This window comes from Hylobates moloch, unplaced genomic scaffold (assembly GCF_009828535.3).
Source record: "Hylobates moloch isolate HMO894 unplaced genomic scaffold, HMol_V3 SCAFFOLD_8, whole genome shotgun sequence".
NCBI classification, from domain to species: domain Eukaryota; kingdom Metazoa; phylum Chordata; class Mammalia; order Primates; family Hylobatidae; genus Hylobates; species Hylobates moloch.
Window position 1 is genome coordinate 4,483,665 of NW_026652283.1, and position 12,722 is coordinate 4,496,386.

Here is a 12,722-nt window from a genome sequence, read left to right on the forward strand (position 1 = left end):
CTTCGTCTCAAAACAAACAGACCAACAAAATAATTAAGTTTAACATTGGAAAACATCTGTGAAAGTGTATTATAGAGGTATAAAGTAGTGTTTCAAAGTGATATAATGACATATACTAAAGTCATAGATTTAAAACAAATTCCTATGGTGTGCATTATAAAATATCTTGTGGTATAAGAAAACAGTAACTTAAAATAAAAAGAAATACTTACCAGGTAAAACATTTAAATAGTTCCTCTCAGCATTCTTAGTCTTATCATCATTTCCTCCATTTTGGTTTCCAGAATCTATTCATAAGACAATGCAATACGAAAGAACATAACAACATATGAGAATATGTTACTATGACTGCTCCCAAAAGAATCACAACAGCAAGAATTCACTAAGGGCATCTATGTGCCAGGCATTCTGCTATATGCTTTACATGGATGATGTCATTTAATTCTTACAAAACCTCTATAACCACAGCCCTGGGAGGTAAGTCCTACTACTATGTCCATTTTATGTATGAGGAGACAGAGGCTTAGATGGGTTAACTAACTTAACCAAGCATGCACAGATAAGTAGTGGAGCCAGGTCTTTAATTCACATACTCAGATTATAAGTCCTATGGTATTACCCATATTAGACATGCCAGTATCCTATTTTTCATCTGGGAGGTTCAGGGCACCAAGTTAACCACATATAAAATAACTTCATTAGATAGTTGTGGTGTGGCCATCTTTATTTTTAGAATCTGAGTCACTGTTGTTGATATAACTTGTTCAGGGCTACAAATAAACGGCTAGTGGGACCAGGAATCACTGTATATTCACCCCATTCCTAAAATTTATTTCTTACCTGACGCTATATACAATTATAACAGATAGGTGAAACTGTTTCAAATGAAACATTTTTTTTTTTCAGATATTTAACAGTTTTTCTTCTTTTTTGAAGGCACGCTATTTCTTAGAAGAATAAATGTTGGTAAAATAAACATTATGATTGAACATACATTATAAAGACTGAATGCAAATTATTTTACATATATATCTTAATAAAAGAGACATGTAAAGTTTATAAGAATTCCAACAGAACTCACAAATGCAAACTGAATATTAGTCTTCAAAGTAGCTATCTTTAAGAGATTGCGTATTTATTCCAATTAAAAACTATTTTGGAATCTATTTTGGAATGGCCTTTAGCATCAGAAAATCACATGAACACAGACCTTCAAACAAGTAAACAGCAAATATCAAACTATTATAGTTTTAAAAGATATCTGAATAAAAGTAACAATATTTTTATCCAGCGACTTTGATAAATTGATTTATAACACTGTACTTTGTAAATGCACATAGTTTACAAATCAAGAGTCAGAGAGGTAGAAGGCTCTGATGCTAGAATCCATATTTAATGAATTATTGTTTCTAATATAGAGCCATGTGATTTGATAGGCTTTGATGTCTAATCGTAGCATAGATTATAAGGAATAAAGAAGGACTCTAATCTTGTTCACATGGAGTATGAACCAATAGAATCTCTGTTAAGTAAACAAGAGAGAACAGTTCATAGTCCATTTCCCTTTCCATGTTTTCATGGCAATACCTTGTTTAGTAATAGTAAGAAGATGGCTAGTTTTATTTTTTTAAAATGTATATAAAATGTTCATAAACATTTTTGGCTTTTTATCATGGACCACAGAAATATGAGGATGTTAATATAACAACCATAGTAAGACAAATAATGGAACGTCTTAAATAAACAAGTAATTGCATATCAGGATGTAAACGTGCAGAACACACATGTAGGTGTGCAAAGAAAAAGATGGAGAAGGTATTTTCACAAAGTTCTTCTATAACAACATGCAGCTTTCTTTAAGAAAGTCTTTTATAAACCTACTTGCATCACTGACTCACTGAAACCACAAAGTAGTTGCTTGAACAAGAACAAAATAAAATCATGATATACACGCACTGCCTTAGCCGTATGTGGTTTAAAAACTTCCTGTCATTGTCTGCACACTTTCTCTCATAAATATACTTAGAATCCTCCTCCTCCTTCCACACCTGTCATGATCTCAATCTTCATGCTTTTAGTCACTACTAAGAATAATGTTAAAATGTTTCTGATCACATCACTGCTAGTTTGTATGAGAAGAAGGAAGCTATTTTTACGTAATACGGATATGAGTTCTTTTTGCGAGGGTTGATAAAATAACAATTGGTAGAAGAATAAGAGGGTATACCGAGATTTTCTGAAAGGTTTTGTTAGGATATACCTCTATAGGGATTTTCTAATACTCAGCTGGCTCTGTTATATATAACACATATTGCCACAGCAAAGCCTCAACTGCCTTCAGTGGGAATATAAACTGGTAGAAATACTATAGAGAGTAATTGCCAATGCTATGGAAAATCATAAACATATGTGTCCTTTAACCCGGGAATTTATCTTCAGGAATCTCTTCTGTAGATATGCTTACTGCTCACAAACATGCACAATTATTCATATGCAAGGTTATTTACAATTAGTAGGCATTACTACCTATAATAACAAAACATAAGGAATAGATCAAATGTCTATTAGGAGGAGACTGATTAATAACAGGATATCCTGCAACGGACTACTATGCAACAGCATAAAAGTATGAGGATGGTCTTTATGGACTGATACGAAATAATCTCCAAGAAAAATTACTCAGTGAAAAAGGCAGAGTACAGAATAGTGTTATGCAGAAAGCTGCCATTTATGTAAAAAAGGAAAATAAATAAGTACACACATACACTTGCTTATACATCATAAACATCTGTCTGGAAGGTACATGTGAGATAGCACTGGCTGCCTCTGAAGAGGGAAACTGGATGGCTGGGAAAAGAGTTAGGGACATTTTCACTGTATGCTCTTTTATACAGTTTGAATTGTGAATCTTCAGAATGTTTTACCGATTTAAAAAATGATTACAAACATATAAACCATTTTTTAAAAGTTTATTGAATAGATAAAGAAACTGCAGTGAACCCTAGTCAAGTTATGACTAGAAAGCCACATTCAGCTACGGGAGAAAGGAAGGAATTCTATTTCTGGGAGAGAGGAAGATGGGAGATGGGAACAAAGACCCTTCAGAAAGGTCTTCCTTATACCAAGCAAAGATGTAATATCTCTCTGCTACTGTACAACAGAAAATATACGCACCTAAAATACTACGATGGTTTCTTTAAACAACAGGTGCAAACAAAGAAAAGAAAGAAAAAAGCATTCAAAAGTACCAAACACAGATTTAAAGGTGCAAACAGCCCCAGTTTTAAAGCTTACCACATTTTCTTTCCTGGGCACCAATATCAGGTTTTTATAAGAAATAATAAAACACTTGCCAAGTGCAGTGGCTCATGCCTGTAATCCCAGCACTTTGGGAGGCCAAGGTGGGCAGATCACATGAGGCCAGGAGTTTGAGACCAGCCTGGCCAACATGGCAAAACCGTCTCTATTAAAAATACAAAAATTAGCCAGGCACAGTGGTACACATCTGTAATCCCAGCTACTCAGGAGGCTGAGGCAGGAGAATTGCTTGAGCCCAGGAGGCAGAGGTTGCAGGGACTGAGATCGCGCCACTGCATTCCAGCCTAGATGACAGTGAGACTCGTGTATGCATTCAAGCCAGACAAGAGGATGTTTGTGATTTTATATCTATGATATATGAAATATAAGGAAAACACAACTTAAAAAATATTTGAAAAGACTATTACCCTAATATTTAGGTCCTAACTAAACAAACCTATGGTACCAATTTAATTTACAAAGAAACCACTTTAAACTTTCATTTTTCAAGTAAAAAACAACTGGCTAGCCATATGTAGAAAGCTGAAACTGGATCCCTTCCTTACACCTTCTACAAAAATTAATTCAAGATGGATTAAAGACTTAAATGTTAGACCTAAAACCATTAAAATCCTACAAGAAAACCTAGGCAATACCATTCAGGACATAGGTGTGGGCAAGGACTTCATGTCTAAAACACCAAAAGCAATGGCAACAAAAGCCAAAATTGACAAATAGAATCTAATTAAACTAAAGAGCTTCTGCACAGCAAAAGAAAATACCATCAGAGTGAACAGGCAACCTACAGAATGGGAGAAAATTTTTGCAACCTACTCATCTGACAAAGGGCTAATATCCAGAATCTACAATGAACTCAAACAAATTTACAAGAAAAAAACAAACAACCCCATCAACAAGTGGGCGAAGGACATGAACAGACACTTCTCAAAAGAAGACATTTATGCAGCCAAAAAACACATGAAGAAATGCTCATCATCACTGGCCATCAGAGAAATGCAAATCAAAACCACAGTGAGATACCATCTCACACCAGTTAGAATGGCCATCATTAAAAAGTCAGGAAACAACAGGTGCTGGAGAGGATGTGGAGAAATAGGAACACTTTTACACTGTTGGTGGGACTGTAAACTAGTTCAACCATTGTGGAAGTCAGTGTGGCGATTCCTCAGGGATCTAGAACTAGAAATACCATTTGACCCAGCCATCCCATTACTGGGTATATACCCAAAGGACTATAAATCATGCTGCTATAAAGACACATGCACACGTATGTTTATTGCGGCACTATTCACAATAGCAAAGAGTTGGAACCAACCCAAATGTCCAACAACGATAGACTGGATTAAGAAAATGTGGCACATATACACCATGGAATACTATGCAGCCATAAAAAATGAGTTCATGTCCTTTGTAGGGACATGGATGAAACTGGAAACCATCATTCTCAGTAAACTATCGCAAGGACAAAAAGCCAAACACTGCATGTTCTCACTCATAGGTGGGAATTGAACAATGAGAACTCATGGACACAGGAAGGGGAACATCACACTCCAGGGACTGTGTGGGGTGGGGGGGAGGGACAGCATTAGGAGATATACCTAATGCTAAATGACGAGTTAATGGGTGCAGCACACCAACATGGCACATGGATACATATGTAACAAACCTGCACATTGTGCACATGTACCCTAAAACCTAAAGTTTAAAAAAAAAAAAAAAAAAAAAAAACAGCTGAATTACTCTGGGATTTGAGCCAGAAATTTTTCTTTTACCTGCCTTCCCTTAATCCTCTTCCTATGTGTAGATAGAAAGCTTCTGAAGAAAGATGCCACTAACTTTTTCAATAGCTTTAAAAACCATTTCCAGGATGGAGGTTTCTTAAAAAATTAAAAAACAGAACTATCTTATGATCCAGCAACTCCACTTTGGTGTATATATCCAAAGGAAATGAAATTAGTATCTTAAAGACTTCATTTGGCATTAGTCGCAATAATCAAGATATTAAAAACACACCTAAATGTACACACATACACAAACAGACACAGAATGGAATATTATTCAGCCTTAAACAAGAAAATCCTGCCATTTGTAACAACATGGATGGACCTGGAGGACAGTAAGCACCCTGGAGGATGCTGAGTGAAGTAAGCCAGACACAGAAAAACAAATATTACATCATCTCACTTATACATGGAACCTAAAATAGCTGAACTCACACTGATAGAGTAGAAGGTGCTTACCAGGGTTGGGGTGGGGGGAAATGGGGAGATTTTGGCCAAGGGGTACAAAGTTTCAGCCACACAGATAGTTAAGCTCTGGAAATCTAATGTACGATAATGTCATTATATTTAACAATATTCTAGTGTGTACTTGAAATTCATTAAGAGGACAGATCTTAAGTGTTCCCACCACGGACACAGAAAAGTGGTAACTATCTGAGGTAATAAATATGCTAATTCGTTTGAAGTATTTTACAATATCTGTGCACACTGAATCATCAAATTGTATACCTCAAATATATACAATCTTTAATTGTCAAATACATCTCAATAAATTAAAAATTTTTTTCCTGTAAATTTCCTAAATAGAAAGAATGTTATGTTATGGATAAATATAGAAAAAACAGTCATTCAAGGATATAGTGATTTTTTTTAAAAGAAACAAAAATAATTCATTTAACTGACTTCATGCTACTTAAGCCAGTCAAAGATATAACATACAAAAAGTGTGTATTTTGTGCTATCTTTTAGTCTACGTTTCCAATCCCCTCTGTAGTAATAATTACGTCCACTTTAAAGATATAGAACTTGGATCAAAATATCACCAACTTTCCACTGAGTGCCTACTTCAAGTATAACTATAGTACTGAAATTTAATAATAGTTTTCACTCAGAACCTTGAAGAAAATCATCCTCTTAAAAAAGAAAACTAGGCACAGAGTCCAAGCTTCTGAAGATCTGGGTATATAACCAAAGGAATAGAAATCATTCTATATAAAGATACATGCACACACATGTTCCTCGCAGCACTATTCACAACAGCAAAGATGTGGAATCAACCTGAATGCCCATCAATGATAGACTAGATAAAGAAAATGTGGCACATAGACATCATGGAATACATGGTATAAAAGGGAATGAGATCATATCCTTTGCAGGGACATGGATGGAGCTGGAAACCATTATCCTCAGCAAACTAATGCAGGAACAGAAGACCAAACACCACATGCCCTCACTTATAAATGGGAGCTGAATGATCAGAACACATAAACGCATGGTGGGGAACAACACACACTCGGGCCTGTTAGGAGAAGGGAAGAACATCAGGAAGAATAGCTAATAGACGATGGGCTTAATACCTAGGCGATGGGTTGATCGGTGCAGCAAACCACCATGGCACACATTTACCTATGTAACAAACCTGGGCATCCTGTACATGTACCCTGGAATTTAAAGTAAAAGTTGAAGGAAAAAAAACCCAAAAAACCAAAAATACATTTTGATGTTATTTTTAAATTAAAAAAACTTTAAAAAAATCTTAAATTTTGTTTTTAATTTCCTTCTATCTTCCACCAATATAATTTTCTATATGATCTTAATATTGATCCACATACTATTACAGTGATTACAGACAGAATATAATAAAAGTGAGTTTTACCCACCAAGTGATTCTTTCAACTTACTCCTGCGCTGGGTTCTAGCATAAAGTACCACCTGTTGGACAACTTCTAATTGCTCTTCAATTCGGGGGAAATGGAAGTCAGTGCATTCTTGGCAAACTGTAGCAAAATCTAAGGAACCCAAAACATTTACAAACTTCTAAATGCAAACTATCAAATATTTAGTATTTACTTACAATGAGATTTAGTAGAAACAGAAAATAATACTTATTTTTCTTAATAAGATTTCTTATACTTGTCCTTTAGATAATTACGCCTTAAGTTAGGGCACAGCAATTTTGTGTTGATTAAAAACTTAACCTCTCGATCACTCAAAAGAGTGAATTATATTAACATTTCTTTGTTAATGTAATTCCAGGTCTTCTTTAAATAATACTTTCATCATAATCCACCCCAAAAGGTGCTACAAAATATAAGAAGGTTCTTACATTTATGAGGTGAAATAAATTCTATTTAAGCTTCTTTCAAAAACAAGTATACATTTCATATATTTTATATATTCTACATTTTATATATTTACAAATTTAGAAATAATCGTAAAAAGTGAGTTGTACTAAGAGGGAAGGTAGAATTTTACCTAGCAAATTTAAGAGGTAGATTATTTAAAAAAAAATACATATAGGCCGGGCGCGGTGGCTCACGCTTGTAATCCCAGCACTTTGGGAGGCCGAGGTGGGCGAATCACGAGGTCAGGAGATTGAGACCACGGTGAAACCCCGTCTCTACTAAAAATATAAAAAATTAGCCGGGCGTGGTGGCGGGCGCCTGTAGTCCCAGCTAGTCGGAGAGGCTGAGGCAGGAGAATGGCGTGAACCCGGGAGGCGGAGCTTGCAGTGAGCCGAGATTGCGCCACTGCACTCCAGCCTGGGTGACAGAGCAAGACTCTGTCTCAAAAAAAAAAAAAAAAAAAAAAAAAAAAAAAAAAAAAAAAAAAAAATACATATATATATATATATAGAGAGAGAGAGAGACAAATGGATGAGCTAAAAATCACTAAGCCAGGATTTGCTTCTAAACTGAAAACATGTGATTGCTCTTTTTGTTTTACCTTGTAATGAGAATTCTATAAAAACATTATTTATAATATAATAGCATTTTAAGAAAAATAAATATCATGAAGCACTCTATCAATGCTACAGTTTGAAATAAAATAACTATGGCTGGGTATGTTTGTTTGGTCTACTTGAATGTCAAGGTGATTAAAATTTTTTTTCATTTTCCCCGTAATTCCTTTCTTTGTAAGAATGGTGTTACAGGGTGAAATTTACAAAATAAATGTGTATGATGTTAACTTACCTCTTTTAATACCACTATATGAATTAATTCTATTATCTACTAGTAAAACCAGGCCACAGAGAGACGTAGAATAAAGTGACAGAGCTGTTTGGAGCCGATGAAGTTTCACACCACTTCGATGATTTCTTTTATGCTTACAGAAGTCCAGCATATCTGCTCTCAGCAATCTCAAATTATGCATGGTCTTCAACTGGGCTCCTGGGGGTAGGCAATAGTCCAGGAAAGATACTTAAGCAGCTACAAAAAGTCCAGTATAACAGGATGCAAATCTCTATGGCAAGAATCCAGATAAATCTGTTCCACAAAATAATTAAAAATGGGCCTTGCAACTTCCCATTTTAATGACTATTTCAATTTTATCTGTCTGCAAAAACCATTATATAAATATACAAAACTTAAAGCCAACAAAATATAGTCTTTCTTAAAGTAAAACATAATTTGGAATTAAAAATAACATAGGTACACTCTATTCACATGTTAGGGATTTTTCTCTTACAGCATATAAAAAAAGTTGCAGTGGCCACGCACGGTGACTCATGCCTGTAATCCTAGCACTTTGGGACGCCAAGGTGGGTGGATTGCTTGAGCCCAGGAGTTCAAGACCAGCCTGGGCAACATAGCGAAATCTTGTCTCTATTATTTTTAAAAACTATTAAAAAATAGTTTCAGAAGTTACAATAAGTTATAACTGCAAAAAAATGAACACACTTACCTAGGTGAATGGTAAAACTTTCTTCTAACTTTCTCTGTTCCTCATAAATCCTTCCAATTGCTTCTACAGATTCTCTGAACTGACTTGGCTGAACTTTAATTTCCTCACTAAAAGTAATAAAATTATTGATATACTTTTATGTTTGTCAAAAACTTTTCTTAAAGGAAAGCTTTATAATGAGAGAAAACTGAACAGCTGAAAGTCTTGCTTAATTTTTTCCTAAACTCATCCTTAATCCACGGTGACAAGTAAGACAAGTAAGCACCAACAGGTTCTAAAATTTCCACTTGTTCTTTCATTTCCTCACAATAAATAAAGCAGATTACTATTTTCAATCATTATAATGTCAATTAATATATTGCCATTTAACACTTTTAGCAGCTTAAGAGAATGATTAAATGAAGCGATTAACTTATTACTTTAAAATCACATTATATTTTAAAATATATAATACATCCTACACCAGGGCTAGCCCTAGGCAAAATTAGAAAATAGATGAAGTGATAGCAATAAAAATTTAAAGTCAAATAAAATAGATAATAAAAGAGATGAAGTTCATTTTGATGTATACACACCCTTTACTTTTACCATTTCTTGTTTGTTTTGTTTTTTACCTCCAACATTCTCCTCCCACTAAACTGCCTTTCTCTTTGCTCTCCTCTTTATAGTTCCTGAAAAGACTTCCACAAAAGAGCAATAACTATTATCACTGTTCAATTCAAACAGTGGTATGCTGAAGATGATACAAGTCTGTACGAGTCATCCATTTCCCTGACTAAATTTTTGGGGCTAATCCCAACAGCCCCATTAGACTCAATGACTGACTTCATTAGTAAATACGGTAAATTTAAATCTAGCCAGATAATCTACAACAGGGGACCCCAATTCCCTGTACTGGCCTGTTAGGAACGGGGCCGCACAGCAGGAGGCGAGCAGCAGGCGAGTGAGCATTACCATCTGAGCTCCACCTCCCATCCGATCAGTGGCAGCATTAGGTTCTCACAGGAGCATGAACTGTATTGTGAACTGCGCATGCAAGCGATCTAGGTTGTGTGCTCCTTGTGGGACAGTTTCATCCCCAAACCCTCTCCACCTCTCCTGGAAAAAATTGTCTTCTGTGAAACTGGTCCTTGGTGCCAAAAAGGCTCAGAGGACTGCTGATCTACAAAATCATACTTTTCTGGAGTCCATCAAAGATCTGTGATAATAAGGCAACCTAGTAAACTGAATTCCAAACCGTGACATATCCCTCCAAGGACAGACAGGACACATAAAGGAGTTTCATCTTTGTTAGAGCATAGCTGAAATGGGATGCTGTCATCATACAAGGGGGTAAAAAGCAAGCAGCTAAAATTTTAACAGATTCTTGAAGGCCAAGTGGGCTAGCATATCAAGTTAGAATAGGTCGGAGCCACAGGCACATGAACTTGCAAACTCTTTTCCATTGGCCTCCATCAGGTATTTCCAGAAAAGACTGAGGGCAGGAGACAAGAGAGCCTTCTCATGGGCACAGGCAAAAATGCTGAGAATCAAGATACATGAGGCTTGACCAAACTGGGAGCTGACAAAGACAACAAAGATGGAGAAGAGTTGAACAAAGTGACCTTCCTGATCCCCAACTATGAGCCTAGATTCAAGTAACAAGTAACAGGCCTACTGCTGGGAGGCAGAGCAAAAGTATGGAGACAGACTCCACTCTGCAGCTCTGGCATGCGAAGACTGCTGAAAGCAAGGGATGGAGCAGAGAGACAGAGAAAAATCCTCCTGGACCCCCAAGTGCCATTCTAAGCACAAAGTAGCACCAGTAGAAAATGAAGCCGGTGGTACACTGAAAGTACTGACAGACACGAAACCAAACTAGGATAAAAGTGGGGTAAAAGACTACACATTGGATAGTGTACACTGCTTGGGTGATGGATGCACCAAAATCTCAGAAATCACCACTCAAGAACGTATTTGTGTAACAAAACACCACCTATTCCCCAAAAACCTACTGAAATAAAAAAATAAAGTTTTTAAAAAAGCCAGAAAGTCTACAAATTATATGAAAGCAAGATCTCTAACAAACTTGCCATGCATTTTCAGATTTCTCCAAGCATTGTCCCAGTGAATAAATAAATAAGCTAATAAATAAAGTCTAATGCTAAGGGAAAAAAAAGGAAACCAAACTTACTTCAACTGCTGATAAGATGTGTACAACCTTCACATTAATATTGTCCATTTCTGGACATAAATACTATTAACCGCAGTCTCTTCTAATACCCACAATATCCAGTATTCAGTTAAAAAAAAGAAAAGAAGAAAAATAGGCTGGGTGCGGTGGCTCATGCCTGTAAATCCCAGCACTCTGGGAGGCCAAGGTGGGTGGATCGCGAGGTCAGGAGTTCAAGACCAGCCTGGCCAACATGGTGAAACACTGTCTCTACTAAAAATACAAAAATTAGCCAGGTGTGGTGGCATACGCCTGTAATCCCAGCTACTTAGGAGGCTGAAGAAGGAGAATTGCTTGAACGCAGGAGGTGGAGGTTGCAATGAGCCAAGATCACGGCATTGTAGGCATTGTACTCCAGCCTGGGAGACAGAGAAAGACTCTGTCTCGGGGCGGGGGAGGAGAAGAAAAAAGAAGAAGAGACAACCAGAAAAGCAAGAAAAAAACCCAACCCACTGTCAAGAGATAAAGCAAACAACAGAAACAGATTTAGAAAGGATCCAGATATTGGGACTAAAAGAAAGGGACTTCCAAAAAACTATAACCAACATGTTAAAAGATCTAGTAGAAAGGTAGACAACACACAAGGAATTTTAGCAAAGAGCAAAAACAAATGGAAATACTAGAAATCAAAACATGATATCAGACTGATGACCACAGATCAGCTCACTTTACAATGCCCCCACTAACCTGACACCGAAACCAAATGAAGATGTTATAAGAAAAACAAACAAACAAACTATAGACCAACATACACGCATATATAGGTTGGTGGATATATGTCATATACATATATCTGTGTGAAACAATATATATCATGACCTATATGTAAAACCTAAAACAATAAAACTTCTAGAAGAAAAAACACAGGATAAAATCTTTGTGATCTTCCATTAGGCAAAGATATCTTAGACAAGATAGAAACCATTTAAAAATAGATAAATTGGCAGAGCACAGAGGATTTTTGAGTAACAAAACTACTCTGTATGGTACTATAATGGCAGATACATGTCACTATATATTTGTCTAAACTGGCAGAATATACAATGTCAAGAGTGAGCCCTAATATAAACTGTGGACTTTGAATGATTATGAGGTCAATATATGTTCTTGATCATAACAAAGGTACCACCTTGCTGGGGGATGCTGATAATGGGGAAGACTATGCATTTGTGGGTCAGGCGGTAAATCTTAGTACTTTCCTCTCAGTTTTGCTGTGAACCTAAAACTACTTTGAAGAAATAAAGTCTTTAGCTGATAAACTGCACTTAACTAAAATGAAAAACTTCACTCTCTGACTGACACTATTAAGAAAATGAAAAGACAAGCCACGGAGTGGGAGAAAATATTTGTAAAATATATTATTTGATGATGGACTTGTATCCAGAATATATAAAGAACTCTCACAACTCAATAAGAAGACACATTTTTCCAGCACATGAAAAAATGTTAACATAATTAGGTATCAGGGAAATGCAAAGTAAAATTATGAGATATTACTGTAAAAC

At 36.0% G+C, this 12,722-nt stretch overlaps 1 protein-coding gene across 3 annotated transcripts in view; it reads right to left on the bottom strand.

Annotated features, from left to right (window-relative positions):
* CUNH12orf4 (chromosome unknown C12orf4 homolog) overlaps window positions 1–12,722 on the bottom strand; it is a 51,044-nt gene that overhangs the window by 16,942 nt on the left and 21,380 nt on the right. For 2 of the 3 annotated variants that reach the window (XM_032159345.2, XM_032159344.2), the window contains exons 7-10: window positions 9,006–9,112; window positions 8,294–8,491; window positions 6,980–7,108; window positions 213–287 (exon numbers count right to left, since the gene is read on the bottom strand). In XM_032159345.2, coding sequence (XP_032015236.1) covers window positions 213–287; window positions 6,980–7,108; window positions 8,294–8,491; window positions 9,006–9,112 — 509 coding nt within the window. The remainder of the gene's footprint in view (window positions 1–212; window positions 288–6,979; window positions 7,109–8,293; window positions 8,492–9,005; window positions 9,113–12,722) is intronic. The other variant, XM_058442774.1, reaches the window with a different exon arrangement.